Source organism: Mirounga leonina, unplaced genomic scaffold (assembly GCF_011800145.1).
Source record: "Mirounga leonina isolate KUSES-001 unplaced genomic scaffold, KU_Mleo_1.0 Mir_151, whole genome shotgun sequence".
Classification (NCBI taxonomy): Eukaryota; Metazoa; Chordata; class Mammalia; order Carnivora; family Phocidae; genus Mirounga; species Mirounga leonina.
In genome coordinates, this window is record NW_023270377.1 from 193,627 (window position 1) to 221,612 (window position 27,986).

General features: G+C 58.0%; 2 protein-coding genes across 3 annotated transcripts in view; one reads left to right on the plus strand and one right to left on the minus strand.

Moving 5' to 3' along the window:
- DTYMK (deoxythymidylate kinase) overlaps nt 1–1,365 on the plus strand; it is a 12,302-nt gene extending 10,937 nt beyond the window's left edge. The window contains exon 5 of the mRNA XM_035006680.1: nt 953–1,365. Within this exon, the coding sequence (XP_034862571.1) occupies nt 953–1,063 (111 nt within the window). The 3' untranslated portion in view covers nt 1,064–1,365. The remainder of the gene's footprint in view (nt 1–952) is intronic.
- Nucleotides 1,366–3,484: 2,119 nt separating this feature from the next.
- On the minus strand, nt 3,485–27,676 carry ATG4B (autophagy related 4B cysteine peptidase). 2 transcript variants are annotated; one of them, XM_035006678.1, is made up of 13 exons: nt 27,505–27,676; nt 19,510–19,611; nt 19,290–19,361; nt 17,326–17,424; nt 16,842–16,943; nt 16,158–16,230; nt 12,931–13,010; nt 9,078–9,271; nt 8,686–8,764; nt 8,248–8,393; nt 6,893–6,949; nt 6,371–6,464; nt 3,485–5,133 (listed from the first exon to the last, which is right to left on the minus strand). In XM_035006678.1, exons 1-13 carry the CDS (start codon nt 27,659–27,661, stop codon nt 5,060–5,062), a joined length of 1,329 nt encoding a protein of 442 aa, XP_034862569.1. In that variant the 5' UTR covers nt 27,662–27,676; the 3' UTR covers nt 3,485–5,059. The 2 variants fall into 2 exon arrangements, with proteins under 2 accessions (XP_034862569.1, XP_034862568.1); XM_035006677.1 differs by lacking the exon at nt 27,505–27,676 and adding an exon at nt 26,941–27,094.
- Between the last annotated feature and the right edge of the window lie 310 nt (nt 27,677–27,986).

Sequence of the window (27,986 nt, forward strand, 5' to 3'; positions counted from 1 at the left end):
GTGTGCGAGTCTGTACACGGGGTGCGTGTCCGTAGTACGCCCGTGTGTGAGTCTACGTGGGGTGCGTGTGCATTTAGTACGCCCGTGTGCGAGTCTGTATGTGGGGTGTGTGTGCGTGTAGTACACCCGTGTGCGAGTCTGTACGCGGGTTGCGTGTGCGTGTAGTACGCTGTGTGCGAGCGCACATGCAGTCCTGGGCTGTGCAGATCATTGTGAGCTGAGCGCTCAGACCTCACGGAACAGTCACATACGTGTGTGAGCGAGTCTGCACCCCCCGCAGCTCCTCCAGAATTGGCTGCTCCAAAGGCCCCCTCAGGGCCGAGCCTGGACCGGCAGTGAGACAGGGCACCCCCCTGAGCACACAGAAGCTTCTGTCCAGCTTGGTCCCCCTTGCTTCGGGCGGAGAGCAGTTTCTCGGGTGGCTGGCTCCCTTAGTGACTGGAGGTCCTCACGCCTTTCACGTGAGGGCACAGCATTCACACATCGAGGGGGAGAGCGGCCCGGCTGGGTCAGGACAAAACCATCTTCCCCAGGAGGAAGGGATTCAGACCCAGGGTTGGCTTCTGTGTGGAACTTCCTTGAGCTCCGAGCAGCATCCAGGCATGGCCTGGGGGAGGGGCGGGGGCTCTCCCTGCGGAAATCGGAGCTCCACCGGCCGGGGTGGCGAGGGCGCCTCACTGACGCGCACGCCGGCTCGAGCTGGGGGAGGGTGAGGGTCTGATCAGGAGCAAGACTGGGCCACAGCAGGAGCCTGGGTGGCTTCATCCCAAGGACACAGGCAGAGGCCACCCTCCCCAGCCAAGGGCAAAGGTCAGACAAAGGTGTAGGATGAAGAACCCAAATGTGTACTGTACCCTTCTAGAACCCAGCCCCGTCTGAAATCACCACACACTGAGAACAGTGACGAGCGTTAACGGTTCTCTTTTCCTCCTGCCTCCCCCCGTGGGGACAGATGGTCGACGCTTCCAAAAGCATCGAAGATGTCCACAAGGAAATCCACGCCCTCTGTGTGTACACCATCCAGGCTGCCGCGCAGAGGCCGCTGGGGGAGCTGTGGAAGTAGCCATGCCACGCCCCCTCCTGTGGTCCTGCGAGGCCGAGCTGGGGGTACGTGGATGCCCGGACGACGTGCTCACGGAGCAGGACGCAGAGACAAGCAGCTGCGGGTCAGCCCCCAGGAGCCCGTGGGGCGTGCTGTGGTGCCGCTGTCCTCGGTCCTCTCACCCCCAAGATACCAGCAAATTACTGTGTTTTGTGCTTTCGTACGGGAATTTAACACACAGGCAGGCAGTTTCAGTGAAATGGCAGTCAGTTAAAATTCTCCCGAATTTCTTACAGGCACTAATAAAAATTCATTTGAAAAGATACTGCAGAAGCTCTCGCTTTCCTTAGCCGCCGTGGGCTTGATGGAGCGTTCTTCCCAGTGGGCGAGGGCTGTGTCCCCGGGGCACGGGGGCCTGTCCAGTCTCAATGCTGCAGACGCAGGCTCGGCCGCTCGCTGTTGTCAGTCTGCCCCATTTGAAGCTGCTCGGGGTGCTCTGTTGACTTCTGGGAGAATCCGGAGCGGAGAGCAGTGCAGAGTGCTGGACGGAGGGCAGGCAGGGATCCCCCCGTCCACTCAGTGGGTCTGGGTCCCCCCACCTGGAGGGGCAGCTGCCTTCTGTGGCTGGGATGGGATCTCTGTGTGAACACCAAGTGGTGACCCGGCGATCCCGACGGGGCCCGGGCAGAGCCTGCGTGCGGCCACAAGGGTCCGTGCTTATCTGGGTTCCTTGTCTGTGGTCACTGGGCAGCCGGCCCTCGGTCCCAGTCCTTGGGTGGCACCTCAGAAGGGGGCAAAGGATGTGACAGGTGAGTGTGGCTGGTGGCTGTGAGGCCACAAGGGGACAGTCGTGGAGATGCAGTTCTGTGTCATCTGCCTACAGAGGGGACTCCAGCAGCTCCTGCGGCCCTGCTGACAGCCGGGCGTCGGCTGTGCGCGGCCGTGCATCTGAAGCGTCTGCTTACGTGCACCCAGATCGGGCAGCACACGTGTGGTCAGGGCCCGAGGACCCGCCACGGAGAGACAGAAGCCATCAGAACTGCAAACGGGGTTCGACTAGAGCCCCGGGGTCACCCACGGGGACGGTCCGACGGCACTGTCCGTAGCTGCCTTCGTGCTTCTTCACACAACCGAGGCCATGCACCCTGTGAGGAAAACGCGAGTCAGCCTGAAGTCCTAAGACCCCAAACCAGCCTCTCTGCCTCTCGCAGCCTCATCAGGGCTGCTGGGGGGGGGGGGGGGGGGGGCGGGCGGGGGGGGGGTGGGGGGACAGAGGTGGAAGGAACCTCCTCGGGAGGAACAGCCAGAGCAGAGAGGGTCCTGCGCGTGGGGGGCAGGGGGGCTGGGACGGGGGCAGAAACGGTCCAACACTTAAACTTTCTTCAGGAAATACAGCATGTGTCTTGAGACATCTGGCAGGCCGGCCAATGGGGGCAGGGGGTGGGCGGGGAGGGTTACGGGCTGTGACACGGTCCAGAGCCCCCGGCTCCAGTGGCTTTTGCACGGGCGTGGGCAGAGTGATGGTCCCCGAAGATGGACACGCGGTCCTCCTGGAGCCTGGGGACAGGGCACCTGCACAGCAAGGTGGAGAGGAGAGGCCATCCCGCCTCGTCCGGGGAGGCCCAAGACGCAGCCACAGGGTCTCTGGCAGGGAGGCAGGAGCCCAAGTCAGGGGACACGGGGGGGCAGCAGGATGGGTCAGAGGGCACTCAAGGTGGAAGGAGGGCCATGCACCCAGGGAACGCGGGCAGCTTCCAAAAGGGGGGGAAGAGAGGTAAACCTTGTCCCCTGGAGTCTCCAGGAGGAAACGGCCCCGTAGAGGCCTTGACTTGGAGCCCTGGCCTCCGGGATCCTGGCAGGAAGGCTCTGGCTTGAAGCTGCGGGGTGTGGAGGACGGTTCCAACACAAGAAGGTCCTGCGGGCATTTTCTAGAGGCCATGATGCAGGTGGACTTCCTCAGCTGGGGATCAGCTCAGTGCTTCCCACTTGTCTGCCCTGGGCCCCTCGCAGCAGCGCCGGAGGGTGAGGGGCACCGCCGACCGTCCCACCACGGCCTTGCCCATGTCCTGCGTGCGCCTGCCCACAGCTAGCAGTCTTAGCCCACCTGGAGGGACGCTGCTTTCATGAAGCAAACTAAGGCTAACACCGCGCTGGGGACGCTTTCTACAAAGCTTCTTGTTGAAGGAGCTACTGTGCGTTCTCCCAAAAGCAGGTTCCCTTGTGGTTTTCACTTCTGGGACCACGAGGCCGAGGACAGCATCCCCACTTGCAGGCTGGGTGGGACGCGGGACGGGTCTGGGGCGATGAGCGGGCCACAGCCGCCCGCCAGACCCCACCCCAGAGCACCCCCCTCCGTGGCAGCAGGAGCCTAGGCAACGTTCCTGCTCCGTCTTCCCACATCCACCTAGAACGTGAGGAGAAATCAAGACACAGACAACCAAGTGTTTTCTACTGAAACTGTTATTTGCCATTAAGAATTGCAAACTACACTACAAAGAATGAACAACATTCTCTTCAGTAAGCCTTTTTCAAAACACATGAAACAAAGCTCCCCGTGGGTCAGGCCGTCGCCCACGTCCCCAGTTTGTACCAGCTGCAGGGGCTGCCGACAGCCCCCCCCCACCCCGCCCCCAGCGCGGCGGCACATTTGTTCGTTCAGAGAAGTGCAGCGCTGGAGGAGTGGACACCAGCCAACCTTCCCTGCTCCCCCAATTCGACCTCACAGACGGGGTGCAGGGAACAGAAGGGAAAAAAGAAAATCGCTTATGTGGGCAACACGTGGGCCAGCAGGACGAGCAGGCCCGGGGCACACGCGTGCTCCAGCCCCGCCCGCCCAAGCAAGGACTTGGAGGCGGCTGCGAGTGGAGGCGCTCTGGGAGAGGCCATCGTCTCCACCCGAGCCCCCCAGAGCCCCTTTACGCTTCCGGTGGGACAGAAGCCAGTCTTCCAGGACGGACGGCAAACCCGGGTGGGAGTGGCGCAGTTTGGGCCCCGAGTACATGGGCTAAAGGCCGCAGGTGCTGACGTTAGTGCTGACAAGGGTCTGGAAACGTCTCTGACTGGTACACAGAGGGACGGGGGCGCCGGGCTCACGCGTCAAGCTGTGGGCTTTACCCTCTGGCCCCAAACCACCTAAAGCCTTGGTGACCGGGAGGAAGGCTCTGGATGGCAGCGTGCCGTGCCCCCTCCCCCCAGGCCTGAAGGCCACAGACCCCCGACCCAGGGGAAGCTGGCGAGACAAGAGAGCGGCAGCATGTGGGGCCCACAAAGGAGGCGTGAGAAAGGCGCATCCCACTCGGGCTCTACCTGCGGCTCCGGGAGAGCAGGCATGTCCCTGTCCCAGCGAGTCACACGCACGCTCGGTGACATCTTTGGATTTCCACCATGCCCACCACTTCACTACTTTGCTCCCCAAAGCAAGGACAAACCTTGCCGGAATTCTTTCAGTCTGATCCCCCACTGAGGTAGCCCTTGACAAGCACGCCGGGCGGAGGCCGTGGAGGGCAGGGCCCAGGCCGAGTCCGCAGGCGGCACTCCGCACACGCCCGCCCCCGCCCCGCAAGTCGTCGGAGAAGACGGACTCGGGACACGCCCCACAGAAATGCATGTCCTTGTAGCTTCGAACAAGTAAACCCAGAACCGAGCGCCCAGGAGGAAGCAGGGCAGAGGCGGGTGCAGGGCTGGCAGTGTCGCAGGGAGAGCTCTGGGAAGTGTGGAAGGCTCTGCTCTCAGGAGCTCCTGACGGGCTGCGCGGGGCTTCCCGCAGGCGGCTCCTCCTTTGTGCCCGGGAGCCCGACGAGCCCTCCAGGCCTGCGCAGCCCCGGGGCTCGCAGGAAGGCCTCCGGGACAGGGCAGTCCTCCGTCTGCGGGCGGAGGCGGCACGGGGCTCGGGCATTCAGCGGACGGGCAGGCTGGATGGATGAAATGCGGCGGCACCAAGCACCCCGAAGCAGGGCCGGGCTCTCGAAGGTGCCCCCAGGGAGGGCCAGTGGATACCGTCCCCCAACTCCAGGATTTTCAGAGAGACAAGATTTCAAAGTCTTCATCTTCTGAATCAAAGAATCTTTCCAGGCGCTCTGCGTCAGAAGAATCTAGAAGAAACAAGACCCCACCTCACCAGACGCCCGGTGCGGGGTGTCCGGCTGTGGGGACCGCCCCCCACACCCTGCATCTGGCCCTCGGGACAGCAAGAGGCGGGACACCAGGACCAGCCCGCTGGGGCATCGGCCTCCCGGGCTGTGGGTGTCAGCAGGCCGGGAGCTTCAACGGGCGAGGGGAGGGCGGGGAAGAGAATCCCACAGGCGCGTCTGAATAGAGAACACGCTTCTCGGAGGAGCCCAGAGGGAAGGGGCAGGGGCTGGGAGGGCAGGGCTTCCCGTCCCAAGAGGGGGTGGCACCCCCTGTACCGTCTGGGGACTGAGGGGACGTCTGTCCCGAGTCTCCAATGCGGCACCCTGACTCCCTTCTGGTTTCTGTCAAGACAGTGGCTCAGTCACCATCCTCCATGATCTTCTCGGAGGGACAGGGACACGGGCCTCATCATCGTCCCAGAGACAGATGGATGCATGAACTGCATGTGCTCACGCCTTCCTGCTGAGTCCCGGTTCTGTGTGTGCCACACGTTGACTCACTTCAGGGAAACTGAGGGCCTGAGTGAGGGAGGAGGCCCTGGGCCTAGAGCCACTGAGCAGCAGGACACGGAGCCCACCTGTGGCCTGCCATCCCAGGGCTGGCTCCTGTGCCGGACCTCGCAGAGACCCTGGGCTGTTGTGGAGAGCCTAGCACGTCCTGGCTCGCAGGGGCCAAGGCGGCCACCGGAGGAGCACACTCGGCTCCGTGCTCGGGGGCCAGGTTATGGCGCACGAGGTGAAGGACAAGGCAGCAGACTGTGGCGCTGCCCACTCGGGGCCCCGCACAGGCTGTCCGGCAGCACCCCGGTCCCACACACACACCACCAAGGGGTCACCGCCTGGGCTCATACGAATCTTTTTTTTTTTTTTTTTTTTAAGATTTTATTTATTTATTTGACAGAGAGAGGCACAGCGAGAGAGGGAACCCAAGCAGGGGGAGTGGGAGAGGGAGAAGCAGGCTTCCCGCGGAGCAGGGAGCCCGGTGCGGGGCTCGATCCCAGGACCCTGGAATCACGACCTGAGCCGAAGGCAGACGCCCAACAACTGAGCCACCCAGGCGCCCCTGGGCTCATACAAATCTTAAAGGTCAGAAGCAATTGGCACAGAGCCTGAGGGAAGCAGAGAGATAGGACAGAACACGCGGAACAGCCGTGCCCCGACCCGAGACGAGACGAGGCCCTGTGGCCACCAGACTCACCTAAGGACAGGTTCAGGACATCAGGACAGGCCAGGTGCGAAGGTTGTTGCTCCACCAGCTCAAACATGGGCAGGGCGCCCCCGAGCAGCGACACCTGTCGGCCGACGCAGCCATGAGACACAGCCTAGCGCCCCCGCCCAGAGATCAGCACTGCCCGCGGGGGGAACCGCGCAGGAGGAAGGGGAGGCAGCCTCCATACGATAGGCTCTCGGGCCTCTGCCAGGTCCACGCATCGTCAGGCCCCTGCGACTGCTCACCCGGAGAGCGGCAAAGCAGCCGCCCTGGGGGCACCTCCGCGTGCTGCCTCCACTCAAGGTCATGGCCACGACCCTGACAAACCCAAGCCCCCCAAAGGCTCACGAGCAAGGTCTGCGCCTGTGTTCCCTGCGCACGACGAGGTCAATGCCACAAGCCATGCCGCAAGCTGCGCGCAGGGTGCCGAGGAAGGCGGGACCCCAAGCTGGAGACCCCGAGACGGCCCTCCCCCAGCCCCCACCCCAAGCGCGGGGACCCACCACCCACCTGCCTGACTTGTCGGCACCAGTCATCAAAGTCGTCCTCGGTCTTACAGAAGAAGCCCTATAACAGAAGTGACCATGAGCCGCACGCGGCAAGGCACACAAACAGGCCGCGCTCCGGTGCCGCGCCCAGCGCACGGTGGCCTGGAGAGAGGCCAGGGTCTCCGCCTGCCTCCGGGGGCTGGGTTCAAGGCTCGACCCTCCGCCCTCTGCCCTGGCCGACCAGGCCACGGAGGCCACGTGCGGGTTAATGGCCCCCCACCCGGTGGCCCCTAGCCGCAGGGAGCCCTGGGTCCCGTGGAGAGTCGGTGGCGACGGCGCGCTCCCAGAGCCACCCCCACGAAGCTCCGACGCCTGGACACGTTACTAGACGCTCCAGGCACCGCCAGGACTACAGGGATGGTCACGGAACGGGCGCCCGCTCTCGCTGCGAAGACCATCCACACTGCCCCGGGCTCTGGCAGGACACGGGCAACGTTCCGCTGGAAGACGGGAAGCTGGCTTCTCCTGAGGAGCCCGCGCACAGCCCCCTTTCTCAGGTGAGGACGGGGTCACACCTCCCCTCCCCGTGTCCGCGGGCCCGCTGCGTACGGCACTGCGGTCCAGGCTGCTCTGCGTCTACACCAGCCCCAGTCCCCTACGGAGATGCGCTTACTGCCACAGCGTGCCTCGCGCTTGCTGGACGGGGGCTCAACCCTCCAACTCTGGCCATGCCCTGCCACCCTCGGGCGGCTTCCCCGGCCACCAACCTCAGGACACAACAAGACCCACAGACTGCGCGTCCAGAGAGGTCTGTTTCAGGACCGGGATCTACCTTGTCGTCTGTGACTCAGTTAATTGCTCCCTGAGGGACACCATTCCTTCCAGATGTTTCTGACCCCCCTGCCCCCATCAAATGCATTTTGAGAATACATAGGTTTACGTAAATCACGGCCCAAAATTCCACCTTGTAATCAGAGCAAGGAAGCTCATTCTTAGCAATCATCTCCCAGATCCCTGAAGTCAAAAAACTGAAAGTCAAACCCCAAACCCCAAAAAGGTGGTGCAGAGCAGGAAGTGGGGCAGACTGCTGCTATGTTCAAGGGGGCTGCTCGCTGTGAGGGCCATGAGGGCCACATGGGCTGAGGGCCCCTGGGGGGTGTAAGGAGCTAACAGACATTGCTAACCCTTTTGTGCTCTGTGCACTCGAAACCACGTGAACGTGAGACCTACTCCAAAACACTGAAAAAAAAATTCCTAAAACTCGGAGACCCCTCCCTTCCATTCCAGAACAGCAGGACTGAGCACAGACGGACTCAGAACACCTGCCCACTAGCTCACGTGGTCAGAGGAGGAGGCAGGACGCAGTGGGGGACGCACCACAGCAATGGACGGGTCGAGTTCCCCGATGCTCATCCTGCTCGGCGGGTGCTGGCAGTGGAAGCTCTCGTCTGGGATGAAGCAGCTGTCGGTGAACTCCACCGCTGGCTGTGTCGTGTGAGGGTCCAGGTAGATGAGCTCTTCACCTGGGTAAGACGACAGGGAGCAGACTGGGGTCCCACTCAGACGTGCCACACAGAAATCCACTTAGCTGGACATGCCAGGTTGGGGTGGGAACCCGACTGCTGAGGAGAAGAGGGTCCACAGGAGGCCGGCACCAGCCAGGTGGGGACACTGACCCCTCACGGGAGCATGCTCCTTTTTAACTGGACACCCTGGGTCAAGCCAACACCCTAAGGATGTTTAGGCTGCTATGCAGAGGACTCCCTCTCCCTCAGCTTCCAGCTGACCTCACATGCCTGCAGAACCACCACTCACCAACATAGCCGATGAAGTAGTGGGCACTGTTGGGCTTCCCTCCAATCACTCCCAGGGACTGGGGCATCATGAAGCAGCGCTGCAGGACAGAGGGGAAGGCGGGGCGGCTGAGCAGGCCACCCAACCATGAGTCTGTGTGCTGCGGGAAGCCGACCCCAGGGCCCGACAGGGTGACAGGAAGGAGAGCGGGAAGACGTGGTCCCCAAGAGCTTAGTCAGGAAGAGCAGAGACTGCAGGGTGAGCGCAGAGGCCCACAGGAGAGGCGGTCAGGGCTGCCCGGAGGCGAGCAGGTGGGGGCCAGGAGTCCACAGGGGCCAGAGGGCAGAAGGGGCTGACACGGCGACAACAAGCAGCAGCATCTCTCCCCGCTGCTGGTCGGCGAGAAGACCCACCTTCAGGGTCTCCACGTAGGCCTCGTTGATGTCCGTGAGCCCCAGGCGCAGGGGGATGAGAAGCACCAGGGGTCTCCACGGTGCCGGCCTATTGGTGAGCTCAGCTCCCGCAGGGAAGCCGTTACAATGCCGGCTGGAGTCCGCGGGGAGCGCGGCGGCCCCCGCACACGGAAGGCTGCCCCTGCACAACCTTCCTGAGAAACAGAGACGTGCTTTCAAAGGCTGAACAGCAGCAGACAGAAGCTTACCCCAAGGAACAAGTACATAATTAGTCATAGGAAACGAGTATAAAAAAGTCAAGTGCTCAACACAATCTGAACCTGGAAAGTAAGTCCTGCCGCCCACAGAGAAAAAAAAGAATAATTTTCTACGCATGTCCAATTTAAAACTGTTGCTGTGAAATGAACTCTCAAGTGAAACAAAGCGAACAGCGCCGTGCATCCCGGGCAGCCGCCACGCTGGTGGGCATGCTGGTGGGCACGCGCACTGGCCCCACTCCAAGGACACCATCGGGAAACAGCCTTGCTCCTCCCTCAACGTGGAGACAACTTGTTTCTTCTAAGCGCACTGCTAATCCTCCGTCGGTGTGCTACCGAGGAGGCTGGTGGTGGGGACAGGGACGCTCCAGGGGCCCCAGCCCAGCAGGCGCCCAGACCGTGGTTTCTGAACACCTTTCCCTGCTAAACGGAACCAGGGCTCCTTGGAGAAACTGCTGATCCCTGGCCGGGGACAGAGAAAGGACAAGGTGGGCCAGCCACCTTGCCAGCTGGTAAACCCAAAGGGAAGGATGGTTACAGAAGCCACCATTCCAGGCAAAAATCCTCGACACGCATTCAGTATCACCCCCGGATCCCCATTAATCACAGGGAAGCAGGGACACGGCCCGAGCAGGTGACCCGAGGAAGTGTTACTGACGGGCCTCCGGCTGTGGGGCTGAGGACACAGCCACCAGGTACTGACAAGAGGTTTCCCCTGATCTAATCCTGACGACGCACATACGTTGAGTGGGGGGCACTGCACCAAACTGGCCTGGGTTCTTCAAAACGTGCCATGATAAAGCAGGAAAATAAACCAAGAAGGAGAACTTTCCAGATCAGAGGAGACTGCACAGGCGTGGCAACCACATACAACCCCGGCCCCTCGACCACAGGCCGGAGCGGGCCAGGGAGGGCCAGGGCGGCCGGGCAGCAGGAAAGCAGGTGAGCTGACGGCCGACAACTGGGGATGCAGGAGGGAGGAGGACAGCTGCATGAACACGGGACTGGAATTTCTCAAAATGCATAGTTGGAAAATAAAGAATGGGGGTGGGGGGACTACTTGCTGACTGCATCTTTCTCACCAGCACAGACCCTCACATGGCTCGGCTCAAGAAATGACAGAAGCAGGGCCTGTCACGCGGCACTGTGGGGACTCACGAGGTTGCATGTGGCCTGTGACATGGCAAGCATCCAGGCACCCACGGGTCCCTTGCTCATGCTCCCTTCACATCCCCACCATGCGTGAGCTCTCTCCGAGCCCATCCGTGACAAGAGCCCCACACGGCCTGCCACCTCCTCAGCACACTGCCCTGGCCCCACCAGCACCTGCTGCGGCAGGAAGACCAGACAGCCGGGCCAGCGGACTGCCTCTCTTCAACGGCAGCTTCTCACCACCACCACCTTCCTCCGGACGCTTCCAAGGGTCCGTCTCTGCAGTTTGGAAGTGTCACTAGGAACACGCGTATTTGAAGAACCCCTGGTTAAAAAACTGGGAGGTGCTCAGCTGTGAAAACGCCAGCTCGGGCACAGGGAGGCTGGCTGCCCGTTCCTTCGTGGTCACCCCATCCTCACCTCCTGGAAGTTCCAACCACAGGCACCTCTGCTTTATTTCTGCCACCAGGGTCTTTCTGTGGTGTGCCTTTGTGGGCACTGTCTCGCTGTCTTCTTCGACCTGTGAGTCCTCCCCAGATTCAGTGCCTTCCAGTGTCTCACAAAGCTCCAAATTCATCCAGGGCAAGCCCTGGCGGAGGCTGCTCTGGGGTCCCGGCTGGTGCCCCAAGGAGGGCGGCACATCTCCGCCAGCAAGGCTCCCCCGCAGAGCACTCTCCCCCGAAATGGACAGGGAAGGCGGAAGGCCGGTGCTTTTGCCGGGGAGCCACTCGGGAGACCCGGACAGCCCCGGCTTGGCCAGTATGGGTTCTCCATTCGCACTGATGAACTGGTGCTTTCTTTCCCACACCTGCGACCTCCGGCAGCCGCGACTACAAAAGTGGCTCTTTGCCTGCCTTGCCTGAGGCCTTGGTGTCCCCTCTAGCCCCCTGGGGCCCCTAAAGCCAAAAGCAGTTAGCACAGCCATTCAGACTCCCCACCATCTACCACTCACCTCACTAAACTGTGCACAGGACCCCAGGCACTATTTTTGGTCCCAGCGTCCTTGCTCGTGGTGTATTGATGCTATTCTTCCTAAGCTGTCCCCATGAAGAGCATGCATCACTTCTGACTCAGGAGGGGAGAACCCCAGGGCCCTGATCATGGCTGGGCGGCCACACACACCCCACCTGGGAGCCTGTTAAATCCGGCACACGGCCGAGTCTCCTCCAGGCCCCAACCAGCACCTCCCCGCCGCCCTCACCCTCCCCAGGAATGCAGGCTCTGGAAAGCAGCCTGTCCCTCACTCCCTCCTGGCACCGCACCGGTGAACCAGCCTCGGAGGGCAGGCTGGGCGGGTGACTGGGTCGACCCTGAGGGAGGTGGTTTCCCCAGCACTGGGGGAAAAGGGAAACGGATATGTACTGGGAAATGAGCAGCCAGACAGCAGGAAGGCTGCTACATCCCCGACAGAAGACGTGCTCTGGCAATGTGCAAGGGCTGCTCAGAACGACAAACACTGGGGGGAGCGGCATCTCCACGTCAGTAGGAACGGTTTCCAAGTGGTTTTCTCCCCCATTCTCTGTATGTTTCCAGTTTCCCATGTTTCGCAAAAATTTCAAGAAATAAAACGTGAGCAGAAGGCAGAAGGGAAAAACACCCGTCCTTGCGTGCAAGTCCCTAGTTTGTCAGCTCTTAGGGGCAAAGGGTCAGGGGACAGGGTCAGCGGGCAGGGAGGGCTGGCTGGCTCCCCCAACTCTGCGAGGTCACAGTCCCCAGGCTGAAGAAGCGAAGGGCCGGGCAGCAGCGAGGAGCAACACCGCCGTGGTGTCCATGCCTGCAGTCATGACACGAGGCCCACCTCCGACCGTCCAGGCAAACCCCAGATGAGCACGCTCAAAGGGCTTGCTCTTAGGTAAAATTCAAAGCAAGGCAGCAGCAAATATGTGGAACTTCAATAAAACTGGAGTGGAGGGAGCTCTGGCAAATTCTTTGGGGAAAAGGTGTTCCTAAGCAAAAACCTAAGACATTAAATAGAGTTTTGTCAGCTTGGTTGTGTAACGGGATGTAAACTCCAAATTCAAAACTCACTCACTAGAGGCCATTTGCCAAACCCAGCCATCATTTTCCTCCTGGACTAAAACGTCAGCATGCCTGGACTCCTTCAGGTTTCCAGTGGATCCTTCCAGAAAGAGGAACAGAGCTATGCTCCCCTTTCCTGTTACACCTTGGCGAGAAAGCTGTTCTTGCCTGTCCTCGAAGAGCACGATGCCCAAGAAGGGCTGACCCAGTACACCTGAGCAAGTTCTTGCAACGAGGACACAGAGCAAGTCGGGGTATGATGTAGCCCAGCTCTGCGGAGAGTCCGGGCCCTTCCCCTTAGCCTGTTGTATACTGGACGCGGACGAGGGATCCCCAACCTGCATGCCAGTCGAGGCCTGCCCGTGGGCCAGGGAGCCGCTCCCTGAGTCCCACCAGCTACAACCCCTGCACTCTCGTTCACTTACTGATGTCCTCCATCACCACCGTGTTGTCCATTGCTATGTGAACTGCCAAGGCGCTCCAGGTGTCGAAGACAGCCAGTTTCCTAACAGAAAGGGGGAGGACACACCAGTAAGTCTTCACAATTCAAAGACATTTCACTTCCGCGGGGCAAGCAAAGGAAAGAGCAACGAATGCTCCAGCAGTTTTTACAGATGAGAAAAATCACAGCTGAGACATTCAGGGCCCCAGACAGGAATAAAGCTGAGGCTGCGGCCTGCTTCTTCCCACCTGGGCCCACTGCTCCTTCCATTACCCCCAGCTGCCACATGTGGACAGGGTGCCTGCACAGAAGCCCTGCCCATGGGGCGTTCTGTCCTGGGAAAGGGAGCACAGACCCTGTCTCAGATACACCACAGGTTCTCCCAACTCAGGAAGGCCCAGCACCCCCACTCCCCATGGTACCTTCACACTCTGCTCCACCTCACCCCAAAAGTGATGCACTGACAAGCAGTTTGAGTCCCCACAGAGAATCTGTGGCTTAACAACCACAAAGCCCTGAGCCTCTGAAAGATAAGCGAACTACAACCAAAGGTCTAGTGGGAGAACCTGGTCCGTCTGGGGACACACGTGGAGGGTGCGGGGCATCAGGGCAACCACACAAAGCCCCTCCCCACGGGAAGGCCAAAGTGGCGGCCGGAGGAACACGTGCAACACTCCACTGGCTGCCTCTCTCTCACCTGCAGAGGGCCAGGTATGGGGCTGAAACCCACTGACACACGAGACAAAGCAGCCCCCCCAAGACGCGGACATTCCAGACACGAGGCAGGCAAAAGAGAAGTAACTGTGGGTAGTGAGCACGATGGAGAACAGAGCAGTAACTGCGGGCACGACCAGTGCAGGTGCAGGAGGCCTTGATGCTGGGGGAAGGCTGGTGCAGGTGCAGAGGCCCCGGGGTGGGTGTGTGCGAGGGGCACGAGGCGCAGCGTGCTGAGAGTGGGTGCGGGGCACGCAGTGGAGACAGGCCCGGGAAGGTAGGCAGAGCCGGGCCCCCACCTGCAGCTTTCCCTGGAGTCGGCTGGGACCCCCAGGACGGTTCCAGTAGAGAAGGGGCAGACGGCCGACACGTATTTTACGAAGATGACACCTACTGCCATTTTATTTTTACTTACTTATTTTTTTAAGATGTACTGACTTAGGGGCACCTGGGTGGCTCAGTCAGTTAAGTGCCTGGCTTTGGCTCAGGTCATGATCTCAGGTTCCTGGAACTAAGCCCCACGTTGCGCTCCACACTCAGTGGGAAGCCTGCTTCTCTCACTTCCTCTGCACACTGCCCCCCCACCCCCCGCCTGTACACACTCTCTCTCTCTCAAATGATCTTTAAAAGAACTCACTGATGTACTTTAGAGAGTGTGTGCACAAGTGCGGCAGTGGTGAAAGAACCTCCAGCAGACACCCCACTGAGCACGGGGCCCGATGCTGGTGGGGGGGTTCGACCCCACGACCCTGAGATCATGACCTGAGCCAAAATCAAGGGCCGGATGCTTAACTGACGGAGCCACCCAGGTGCCCCAATGCCTGTCCGTATTTTAAAAGAGTCTTGAGGGGGGCACCTGGGTGGCTCAGATGGTTAAGCGTCTCCCTTCGGCTCAGGTCACGATCCCAGGGTCCTGGGATCGAGCCCCACGTCAGGCTCCCTGCTCAGTGGGGAGCCTGCTTCTCCCTCTGCCCCTCCCCCTGCTCATGCTCTCTCTCTGTCTCTCAAATGAACAACAACAAAAAAAGAGACTTGAGGATGTCAAAAAAAGGGAAGACCAACGAGGAGGCAGAAGATGGGGCTTGGACCGGGGTTAGGACAGGGAGGCAACGAGCAAAGGTTAGTCTGGATGCGTCTGGAAGGGGTGTGTTGAGAAAAGGCATCTAGCACAACCCCAGTTTCTGGCCTGAGTTCCTGGAAGGACAGCATTCCCTGTAGAAGGAACAGGCCGAGGATGGGGAGAAGGGTCAGCTTTGGGTTTTGGCTGTTAGGCTGACATGCCCCTCAGACATCTAAGGGGTGCTGCTGAGGAAGTATCTGGACCTGAGTCTGGGGTCTGGGCACAAATCAGCACTGGGGGTGTGACGCTGGGAGCTGTGCCATGCAGACCCAGTTCACACTGGTGCTGGCAGAAAAGAGAAGCCGCCAAAGGCCAAGCCAGCCCCGCAGTGCTCACTGAGGGGGGAGGGAGCCCCACAATGGAGCCATCGACCATCAACAGGGACCAGAGGGCATGACTGTGGCCCAGGGTTTCCAAGAGAGAACACCTGCATCAAGAGCCACCTGCTGGACAACTGAGTAAACGGAAGACCGAAACTGGGCACTGGGATGGGACTAGATGGACAGCAACCTCGAAGGAGCTGCTTCAGAGCAGAAGTGGGGACAGTGAGAACCCGCATGCAGACCACGCTGGCAGACCCCACACGCAGGCACGCAAACAGACCATACACATAGGCCACACGGACGACTCACGCAGGCCGCACATGGACTGACCACACACTGACCTCGCAGGGAGATGGACCATGCAGAAAGCCTGCTTTCAATGCGTGCGGGGCTAGACCCAGGGTTCTAAGGGGCAGGTGGTAGGGGCTCGGTAGAGTAAATGGGGGGGCTGGGTGAGAGGACAGAGAGACAGTGGGCAGGCTTGGGGATCAGCCAGAAGGTGGGTGGAGGATCCCAAAGAACCTGCCAAGAGCAGCCAGATGGAGAGGGCAGCCCTTCACTGCAACAAGGAGAAGCGGGCTGGGGGATGAGGCGGGGAGAAGGGCGGGTACAGACACCCCAAGCAAGGAGCCTGGGCGACAGGGAGCAGGCAACAGATGCACGAATCTGGATGTGGGGGGCAAGGGTCCCAGGCAGGGAGCAGCGGGGTCAGCGCAGAGGCAGAGGCCCATGGCACTCACACTGCTGTCACTCCACAGCAGTTTCCACCTCCCAGACCACCAGAAAAGCACCCTGGTGGACGGGTCCACGTGGCAGACACACAGGGGCCCCACCCAGTGGGTGCCATCTGAAGACACTCATCCATCAGGAAACATAAGTTCCACACAGGAGCGCACTGGGTGTGGCCGCCTCTGAGGACTCTCAGGAGGGCCGTGAGGGGAAGAGTAAAAGGTCCCTCATCTCCTTCCGCAACCAAAACTCAGGAGAGTTTGAACCCACAGGTCATGCTCACGCTACCCCGAGGAAATGGGAGGCATGGGGCTTGGCACATACTTGAGCACCTGGGCAACGGTGTTGGGCCCGTACCACTGGCCGATGGACTTGCCCTCGCCAACTCCCATTTGTGCTGCAGGAAACAGATGGGATTAGTGATGTGAGACCCCCTCCCGCCCCGCCCGTCCCCCAGAAGAGGCCCGTCCTGACAGCAGCACGTGGTAGTGGGAACACTCCACAGGAAGCCTGGACAGGCACACCCACCCCTGCCTCCAGCAGGAGCTCCTGACAGACTAAGAGGGAGAGAGGCTGCCTCAAGGTTTGTCCCTCACTACGAGTCAGGGCCCTAGCCCTTCAAGAAGGAGCAGGATGGAGTAAATCAAAGGACTCAAAGCTATACCCTTACTTCCTTCTGTAGGTGAGAATGAGACGCTCAAAACAAAGGAGCATTTAGACTTAGTGATGGGCGCAGAGAGGGATGACCCCTGGAGATGGCATCCCACCAGAAAACAGCTGCTGCGACGAGCAGCCCGCACACCACTGTGGCCACACGGCCCCCTGCGCCACAGCAAGGCCCCGGGTCCAAGCTGCCCTGGCCCATGACAGCAGCCCCGGGCGGCCCCGGGCCAGAGGGACCTACAGCCTCACGCCTCACACACCCGATACCAGAGAAGCGCTCAGGGGGAACCCAACGACTCGGCCTGCTCTAAGCCGCGGGGACTGGCTCACTCGGCAATCTCCCACCTATCTGGTGAATGGAGTAGTAACTGTCCTTTCTGTCGATGAACGCGTTGAGGACATTGAAGTAGCTATCCGGCTGCCTCTTCCGCTGTGTCCACCTCCAATCTATTGGAGAGATGCACAAGATCAGTTTTACCAAAAGAGGAGAAAGAAGCCTTTACGTTTATGAAACACTCAAGCCAAGGTGATACCCTTTCTTGAACCTTTCCAAAGTTAAAAGCCAAATTCTCCAGGATTCCAAATGCACATATGCTAACCCACCAAAACAAATCCATAAAGAACAGAAAACGGTTTCAGTGACGTAAAGATAATTTCTAAAAGACAAACATTCATCAATATTCTTTAAAGTCACTTTTTCAAATCAACGAATACCAGTGGGTCACCACTCAAGAAAACCCTGAATCCCAGTCTGTGTGCTTTGGGTAACCTAACCCCACAGTCCTGTTTGCTTCCTAAAAATGCTGTCGTCCCCGGTGCCGTGACTTACCTCGGCCTAAATGGCGGCACACCAGGGCCTGGGCAAAGATCATCTGTCCGCACCGCAGCATGCAGCCCCAGCCCGTGTCCGAGGTGGGGCCAGTGCCCCCTGTCATGGCGGACAAAGAGAGAGGGCTCGCCGTCAGATGGCCCAGCAGGTCAGGAGTCCACTGGCAGGAGGCCTTGGCCCTAGCACACTTGGGGCAGCCCTATACCGCGTCAGCTCCATCTCAGGTGACAGGCCATTTAGAACCTGGTCATGCCAAGGGCACATTTACTGGGCAATGATACGTCCTGCAAACCCCTCGAAACGGGCAAAATATGTGAACAAATCAGTCACAGAGAATTAAGAATGTCTGGAAAACATATGAAAAGACACTAAGTCTCATGAATAATGAGGAAACTCCAAGTCAAATAAGGAGGACCTCTCTCCAAGCACCGGAAGGGCAAAGATGCAGTTGCCGGGAGAGTGGGTCGTGCATGCGGGAGGGCAGGAATATAACCCAGGGGCGGTCAGCAACCACCCTCAGCACTTAAAGCACACTTGCCCCGGGGCCCCTCCACATCACACCCACTGCCAGGGCACAAAAGGATGCCGACCCTGGGCACCACAGCTCCGCGTGCACTCCGAGACAGGCCCCAGCATGACAGAAGCCCCGGCCATCCTAAGTACCGGCAAGGCGAGAAGCATGAAGCGGCGGCGGAGCCGAGACGCCAGGGCCAGCCCAGCGAGCCGCAGCCCCGGCTGGCTCCACCGTTTCCCCGCAGCATCACCTCGGAGCCTGGGGCAGCCCCTCCCACAAAGCCTCGAGGGGCACAGTGGGGTGGGGCAGGGGGGCGGGTAGACAAAGCGCAGTGCTCGGGATGCGCGGCAACAACTCCCGTACAAACTAGTCATCTCTCCGTGGCTAGGGAAGGAAAGACCATGCTGGTAGTGGCAGGCACCGTCCTCCTCAGCGACTTGACCAAACAGTACAAGGCTCCTCTCAGCCTGTCCTTACTCTGTGAGTCCAGACAGAGACCTGCAGGAGAGTGGTAGTCCCCCAGCACTGCCCAGCACACCCCCACTGCCCGGGCCTGCCCCGTCCTCAGGGCTGAGCAGAGCACGGCTGGCATAAACGACATCCCGGGGCATAGCAGACAAATCCCATCATTAGGTGGCCTGTGGTGGCACTGGCCTCGTCTCCCCACCCCGCGGCGCTCCTGATTGTCAAGCCCTGTGGCTGTACCGCATCCAGCTCACTTCCAGAGAACACAGGCGACTGCATCTTGGTGAGGGGCCTGACAGAGACCTGCCACCCGGGAGCCGTAGCCTCCTGTTGCCGACCCTCTGGTCTCAGGTTCTCCAACCAGCAAAGGCAAGGCCAAGAGCTGGGGCCCCTCCATGCCCACCTCCAGGGTCACGACGATGAAGAGCCACTCTGAATGGGGCGTACATTAGTGCTATGCGAAGACATGGCCCATCCACCTTGCCTTTCAGCTCTCCCCACAACTAAGTGCGGGACACGAGAGAAAAGGTGATGGACACAGGGCAACGGCCTCCAAACATCCTGGGCCCACAGTCCGAAGCACACCGTGACAACCGTGACCCAGGACACCCTTCTGACGTACAAACTGGAGCCTCCTGAAGCCATATGCTGCCTCACTGTGGAAACACACGACTTCACACTCCATTCTGCTCTATACTTTTAAATGCTGCTTATAACTCATTATCCTGATTTTAGATCCCAGTAAGAAACCAGGACCAGCAGTTGGAAAATCCCTGCCCTCGGGAGAGTCAGGAGTCCCGAGTTTGGACCCTAACTTCACCACGCTAGGCGCGAGACCTCAGCCGGCTTACGTCACTAGGGTTGCTGTGAGGTCTGAGATGCAGTGACAAGTACCCAGCACACCAACGTCAACACTCTACACCCAAGTTGCCCTCCTTATAAAGCCTGTATCTACACCACGTGTAGTAACCGACGGCGTACTTACCAATGGCTGGGAAGTTTTTCCTGTATGTAAACCAAAGTCTGGACGCCACATCGGACAAGATCTCATCCTTTTCTAGGGATTGTTTAAAAGAAGAAAACACACACAGCCTTAACTTCGTAGATCATATGTTACAGAAAGTTAGCAAATAACTATTATCACCACAACGTGCTTTTCACAGCCTGAGCCCTGAGAGCACAGCAGGCTCTGAGGCGGCGAATACCTGTGAAGATGCTGTATTTTCTACCCAGTATCCACACAGGCTCTGAGGTCTCCGGGAAATCTTCAAACTCAGCAAATCGAAGAGTGTCGTAGGTCAGAGTAGCTATTGAAACCAAACACACATTGATCCCATTTTTATAATTTCATAAAACAATATGAAAGATGATTTCTAGCGTTTCCGTGTGAAGAGCTCTGTGTGATCCTGTGTCTCGTCAGGGCTGTGACAACCACCACAGACAAAGCAACCGCAAGCAACAGGGCAGCAGCTCCTGAGCCTCGCCTTCCGGCAGACACGAGGGTGAGGCCGACAGCACCAGGCCCGGGGCAAGGAAGTACCTGACCTCAGTACTGGTTTTAGCCTTAAACCGACAGGACAAAAGTAACCCTTGCATCTCAGTATGTAAGCGAGGCCACACACCGAGTAGACGGTAGAGCCAGTGTCCCCCAGGAGCAGGTGCCTAGAGGCCGAGGAGAAGGCAGGTACTTCACGGGCAAGAAACACAAGCTCAGGGATGATGACGACCAGCCGTGGAAGGGCAGGTACTATTCCTGGGTGGGACACAAATCCCCATGAATAGACAGACCCTTCTGCAAAACTCCCTGAGGCTCTTGCAGCTGTTTTCACTTCAAGATGCTCCCAGAAGAGCGCGGCCACCAGCTCCCACCTCCTAAGAAGATCGCTGTGTATGCAGCTAACAGACCTGAGCGCCATTTTATTCTGTGTTGCTTCGGTTAAGAAACTAGAGAGGCCCAGTGTCCCCCTCTGTCCTCGGAAGCCAGCTGAGGAAACCCTCTATACACAGTTCCCAGATTCAGCAGAGCACAGACCGACACCCGCGAGGCAAAGGGCAGTGTATCCCGGGTCCCCCGACTCTTCAGCTGCTCCTCACAGAACCCAAAACACACAGTTCTCATCTGCTGCCTCCCAAGCCTCAATGGTACCTAGTCACTCGTACTCTTCACCTGCAATTGCCCAGATAACTTTGGAAAATCTATTATAATCGCTTCTCCCACATCTGAATTTACTTTTTGACAACAGCCCCACCTTTTGGTAACAATGACGTATTAATTTTTAAAAAACCAAAGACTACAAAAATATTATCAAAAAAAATCTTCTGCAGCTTCACACCCAGCAAGGAATCTCCTTCCAGAAGTCTCTGCGTAGATCCGTAAAGGAAAGCGTGCCACACCTATGATTTCCTCGTCTCTAGTCTCTCAACGGTGATAGTCCACACAGACCTAGAGCTCTAGCAAGCGTGTGACAGTCTCACAGTACCCCGTCCAGGCCACCGGTAACTCCCGCACCCTGTCAAGATGCTCCTAACATATCCTGCGGAGCATCCCTGCATGTCCCTCTGTGCTGTGCACAATCCCTTGGCGATGTTGGGGGTCCACTGCTGGCTCCGGCGCCTGGCAGTGGAGGTTCAAACCCTAGCTCAAGCACTCCCAGGCTGTAGGTTCTTTGGGCCCCTTGACCCCTCGGTGTAAAAATTTCCTTACTCATGAAATGGGGGGAAATAATAGGATGCCCTCACAGGGCAGCTGCAAAGTGTCCGTGAACCCCTTCCCATGAGGTGCGCACACACAAGCTGGCAGACAGAAGGGCACCAAGTCAGCCAGTGTCATTAATACCGAGGACGCAGAACTGCGGGCTCAAGGGCACATGACTTTACTACACCCAAAAGGCTAAACTGGATGCGCAGCTAATTCCCAGGCCCAGGGTTGGGAAAACAATGCTCCGTGAACAGGGAAATCCACAGCACCCGAAGACCCTGCGTCCGCTACTTCAAGAATTCTCCAGCTGTCAGGAACCCAGACCCAGCTCCGCCTTTTTTTCTTTCCGCCGGAAACCTGACAGCGTCAGGGCTGTCCCAGTGCTTCCAGAACAAGCTGTGCTTCCCGGAGCGCCTGAGCACGATGGCGGGCACAGGGACCCTCACCCGCGGGGCTTCCTGCAGGGGCTCTGCTCAATGTGTCCGACTTGCCGGTGCTTCCACAACGCCAACCAAGCTGCTCTACGCTTACAGAGTCCAGGTTGACTCCCCCTCTTTTCTGCAGGTGATTATCAAAGCTACGCTGGAGTGAGTTCAAGTTCCACCTTCTCGAGGCGCTGCACATGGTGTTTGTTACTTCTCTATTGTTAGGAACCCCGGGCTTCAACTGATACGTAGATTCAAACCCAAGCATTGACTCTCAAGGAGAAAGGATGCAAACCACTCGACTGCACTGCAGGACGTTAACTGTCCTCCTGCCCTACTGATGCCCAGGACCCTCTGAAGACCACAGCCGTAAACCAACGATGCAGAGATGGCTGACAATCCTGAAGGGCTACTGAGTGCCGTGGGCGAGCATCTCGTGTGCGCTTGGCGCCAGAGGGGCGCGGCACCGTCAAAGGACCACAGCCCCGTATCAAAGCTGCGGCACCTTTGAAGTAGAGAGGTTTTCATCACTGAGGTGGCAAAATGCGAAACAGGCGTACTTCTTAGGTTTACTAGCAAACTTTATAGGCAGCCAAGCCAACTTCAGAGGGAAAGAAGTAAGAGATGTTCTATTAACTTAACACTTTATCACCCAATTTCCTAAGATAGCTAACCAAATTATGGGTTGTGTGGCCTCAGATTCTTTTCTGCTTCAGCCAAAACCAAGCAAGGAGACAGACATACCCGAGGGGAATGAACTACCAGAACGTGACCCCAGCTCTTGCCAGATGAGCAGGAGCCTCGAAGTGAGGGTGCAAATTTATCATCTGCAGGCTCCCTAAGGAGTGCTCCACGCCCCTGTGTCCCCCATGCCCCTCACGTCACTGCTCCTCCTGCCTCTGCCCCTCCAGCTGACTGTGCGTGCGAGCCGCTCCCCCCGAATCCTGCTCCTGTTGGATGCAGGTCACATGAGCCTCTGGAACTGGCTGCAGACACAGCTCCCCCGTGGCATGGCAGCTTCCTCAGACAGGGACCGTGTTCCTGTCGGTCCTGGGGGACACTGCACATGCAGCGTGTGTCCACCATGCCTGCTGAACACAGTCCCCGCTGTGGGCAGCCCGAAGTCTGACCCTCACATGGTGGTGACCTTACTGTGCCTCAGTTTTCTCACTGGTAAGATGGAAACAGCTGTGTTTCCCTCAGGGACCATGTGAGGAAACGTGGAAAGCTTTGCCACATGCTGGGCAACAGGAAGCACGTTTTGGGGCGGGTCCCCTGGGAGTCACTGGGACGGGTAAGTTGGTGATGCCCAGTGTGCAATGAAGGCCAGTCTCCACGTGCTGTAACAGGTGTGGCACTCAGTGCAACACACACAGGAGACTCACCCAAATACGTGATCTACCTCACTAAAGCGGAATGTAAGCAACAAGCTTTCCTCACAAGACTGGGGTTTAGGGAGTAGAAGCCAGCCATCCGAGACACTTCACAGGCTAGTTCAACATCCTGAGGCTTCCGCCCTGGAAAATGAGCACAGAGTCCCACGGACCCGCAGCACTTCCAACCAGGAAAGCAAGCGAAGGGCTTCTCGTCCCCGTATAGCCAGCAGAGTCTTGACTGACCTTCGGCGGCTCTGCCCCGTCCCGCCTGCAGCAGAGGACACCGACACCTGGAATAAATGTCACAGCCCAGGCGCCCTCACGGCTCCCCCAGACAGAGGCATGCTCACTTAGCGCAGGCTGCCTCCACCAGACCACCAAGCTCCCGGACCTTCCGGACCTCACTCTCCGATGGTACTCTCGAAAATACCGTTCATTCCTGACGTTCAACTTTCTCATCTCTACGAAGACTTGTTTTTTGGAGACAGAGAGCCCACTTGCCAGCTGTAGGACGCACGGCCCTGGTCCCTGGGCCACGAGGCGGGACACAGCTGCTGGCTCTGCCCCCTGGGGCAGGAACGCAAGGCCCGGGCCAAGTTCCAGCCCCGTGTGCAGCACCTTCTCTTCCTCCTTTTCATATTGTTTCAAGCCTTGTTATCTGTAAGACGAAACTAAATCTCCCTTGCCCCCTACACAACACCACTTTTATCGTTGGTATTAACTTAGTCAAAACACACATTAATACTTCTGTAGAACAAAAAACATCACAGAGCGCCCGTTCAGAAAACAGCTCAGTAGAAAAGCTAGTACTTTTCTATTTTAAAACTTAAGTTCACAATCAGTAACATCGGCACAGATCGGCCAACACAGAGGAGGTGCCGGCTGACCTCCAGCTCTCTGCTCAGACTGACCAGCTTCACAGGGGCTTGATCTGCATCCTTCCCACAGAGGGTCACCCCAAATTAATTAGGCCTCAGAATAATTTCATCATCACCACATGCAACATCATATGTGAAGCAGTTCACATACCTCCTGAGTGAAAAGGGGTCAAATCTCGAAAAGAATGCCAATCTCCAGACTCCAGGAAATGGTTTTAACTTCCACTAAGAGGACACACAGGACAAGCAAGACTGACAGGTGTCACCCAGTTAAGAATGAGGCTCTTTCAGAGGCACTCTCCCTCATTTGGTCACTTGGGTTCCAGACACTTGATTTTCCACATTTTGCTCCGAGATGTCTCTGACCACACCCGGAAGAGGAAGCAGAAAGCCCTTTAATAGTATGGTAATTCCATTAGAAACAAATGTTTTAATATTATTAATCTGGCAGAAAAATAGGGAATTGTGCTCAATGAAGGTAACCAATTTGTCTCCACTTAGTACCAATCACACTATAATTTAACCAGGGAGAACCACAAAAACACACACCACTACCTTTTTTTTTTTTACATAAAGCATCACTTTTCAAAGATATTTCCCCCAAACATCTATAGCTTCTGAGAGATTATGCTTTACAAATAAAATCAAAAGAAGAGTTCTCCCTTTCCTTTAGAAAATGTTTATGTTTAGGGACTCCTGGGTGGCTCAGTCCACGGCTCAGGTCATGATCCCAGCGTCCCGGGATCAAGTCCCACACTGAGCTCCCTGCTCAGCAGGGAGTCTGCTTCTCCCACTCCCTGCCGCACCCCTGCTTGTGCGCTCGCTCTCTCCGTCAGGTAAATAAATAAAATCTTAAAAAAAAAAAAAAAAAAAGGAAAATGTTTATGTTTAGAGTAACAGGTTTGCAAGTAGTTACTTTTTAAAATCCCAAATAGTTTTCATGAAGATGTTGGTAGTTCAGTTTTGAATGAAAAGGAAGGAAAAGCACCCAGAACGTCAGCTACACCAGAGACCTAGAAAATACTGCGCTCGAGAGCACACTGGACAGAACACCACACTGAGCCCCTCTGCCCTGCAAGGGTCAGCAGCCCCTTCTTACCACTGACACCTTACACACTAACAGACTCTCTAAACTGAAGTCCTTATAGTGCAGGAACGTGTAAGTTGCCATTAATTCAAGTTCTGCTTCCTTGATTACCAACCACATGCTAGACACAACTGAAGCCCTGGAGATGCAAGCTCAAGATACGGGCTCTGTCCTCAAGGGACAGACAGCACAGCCATTTAACTGCAGGCACCCACCACTCCTTGAGCCCTGAATGTGTTCTCACACACAGTGCTGGGGGCTTGGTGGAGAACACAACCAGCCTGTAGTCCGCCTGCTACCTTCTGGACCTCTCCATGCCAGCCAGCAGCCCTGGGTGCCCCTCCCAGGCCCCTTCTCTTTCTTCCTCCTCTCAGACCCTCAGTGACTCATCCAAAGCAGCTTCCCACACACTTCGACCTCGAGTCCAGGCCTACGCCCTGAGCTCCAGGCCCGTGGACCCAGAGCCTCCCTGGACATCATAACAAAGATGTCTAACAACAGTCAGCACATACAAAACCAAGAGCTCCCCCACTAAGACCCCCAAAGTCTTCCCCACAAGACATTCTCAGTTCAGGCCATAAACCTCAGCACCATCTTCAAGTTCTCCCTCTCCATGCCTCCCACCACCCCCATCACTTCCAGTCTGTACACAGTCCTGATGTCTCAACCCTCAAATACATCCAGAAGTCAACCTCCTCTCTCCACCCTGAGCCAAGCTTCCACGGCCTTTCATTGGCTTAGCAACAGCCTCCTAACTGGTCTCCTTGTTTCTGCCCTTGCCCCTCTGCAGGACATGCTGTATATCCTGGACAGAGCAGCCAGAACCAGTCCGGTAAACATCCGCCCAGTCATATTATTTCTCTACTCAAAACCTTCCAAAGACTCACCAACTCATTTAGAATAAACGCCCCAGTCCTCACTATGACCCAACCAGGCCCCATGACTGGGCCAAATTTGTCTCTCAGCCTTCAGCTTCTACTTCTCTCACCCCCACCTGCTGCATCCTGGCCACACTGGCCCACTTGCCCTTCCTCCTGCACTGCCTTTGGGTCTTGGTCAAAACTTACCTCTGTCTGCAGTGAGATTTTTTTCCCTGGCCATCCTGGCTATAATTCTAACTCCCTCTTGCTTGGCCCACATCACTCTCCCACATGAGCCACATGGTTTTGTCTATTTTGTTCACTTCTCTAGCCCCAGGGTCTAGAACAATGCCCAAGACAAACCTCTCATTCAATAACAAATGCAGTTTATTGAATGGATCACTATAAAAACAACGAGAAACTGCGTAAGACTTGGTCAAGAAAGGCAGGCTTTGTAAGGAGTCCAGGGATCAGAGGAGGCTGCACCATTAATCACCCCTAAAAAGATGTGCAGCATCGTGTCAGAAAAAAAATTCTCCACCACAGCCTCCAAAGATCATACGTATTTTTATCAGCATCAACAGCAGCCTTCAAATACAAACACTTTTTTCTACTTTGAAATACCCTTCAACTTTCACATGATGATTTTCACGTTCAAGGTAACATGACCAACACTGAATGTGTTTTTCCACCTTACCCAAGTCTCTCCTACAAAGTCTAAAATATCCGAGCAGCGATAACCTCAAAGAAAGTGGATAAACAGTTCTATTCCTTTCTCCACCCCATTTCCCCAGCAAACAGTAAAACACCCTCTCTGGTTTCTCTTTTTTAAACAAACTTCACAAAAAATAATCTGGTTAACGTGCTTCTTTGGGAGTTAGGACTACTGTTTGCTCCAGCCAGATGCCACAAGTCATTGAAACACTGGCCATACACGTCCGCATTCCAGCTTCCAAACTGAGATTTCGGTAAATTTAAGTTGCCCACCAAGAGAAGAAAGAAAAGGCAAACAAAGCCACCCAGAATGACAGGTGGAATTAAACCAGGTGGCGGTGGGGGAGAGGGGGGTGCTGAGGCCAATCACTCCCCACAAGGAATGAAAGGACTACAACTACCCTGGCACGAGAGAGCCCGTGTCAGAACACTTTAAGCCTACTGAACGAAGACCCAAAATAGTCTGCAAGCAAAAATTAAGGAATTGTCCCCTCTGGAACAGAAGCATGACGAGACAGGCCAGAACGCCACATGTGCACATATTCCCACGTGTACACGGACACACATGTACACATACGCCCTCCCACCCGCCACATACTTGGCATCACGACCCCAAGAAGTTAAGATACGACGAGATGAGTTCAGTTTCTCTCTTCAACCACGAAGAGGAAGCTTGCATGATCTACTGGTCCCTGAAACGCGCGTGCAGTGAGTGTTGGGAGCATGCTTCTCGCCTCCAGCCTCCCAATGCAACCTCCTAAGAGGTAGAGAGCTTCCACTCCTCAATGCTTGGGGCGTGGGGTGGGGGCAGGCACGGCACTCTGCGGCCCCCGGTTCTGGAGCCAGCTCCGCCCGGCGCCCCTCCCGCCCGTCTCGGACACCGCGCTGCCCCTGCTTGTCCGCGCCGGCTTTGGGCCTGTCGCCGGGCGCCCGGGCGCTGCGGGCGGGGCTGAAAAAGCGCCGAGACACGCAGACAGCCGACTGTCAGACCCGCGCCGGCCTTCCCACAGACGCCGTCCCCGCCCCGCTCGGCGCCAGCGCCGGCCCCGCCCCGCGGCCCCGCGCCCATCCCGCACCCACGCCGCGCTGGGCGAGACCCCGGTGGCCGAGGGGCCAGGAGGGCGTCGCCCGCGGGCCGCGCCGCGTCCGCTGAGGCCCTCACCTGCGTCCATCTTCCCTCTCCGCCCGCCGACTGAGAGCGGCGTCGCTCCGACGGTTCCGCAGCGCGACGCGACGGGCCGCTGCCGGGGCCAATCCGGGACTAGAGGGCGAGGGCGCGGGCGGGGCCGGAAGTGCGAGAGGAAATGCACGTCCGCCATCTTGGCGTACGGTGGGGCCCAACGCCGGGGGCTGGGCCCGCGCGCTCGGCTCCCTGGCGGCCTGCACCGTGCGCTCCGAGGACCCCGACAGCGACCCGTGGGAGTAGCGGAAGCAGACGCGGAGGAGCGGCGGAGTCCCGGGGGGGGCATGTTAATCCGCCGTTCGGCCGGGCCGCCGGCGCGGCCATCTTGCCGTACGGACGGCCCGGCGCGCCATGCCGCCGTACGGGGCCGCCGGCCCAGAGCGCCCCCGCCCACCCCCGACGCCGCGAGCCGCGGGCTGCGCCCCGCCGGGTATTGGGGAACCCGGGGAAGCCGAGGCCCG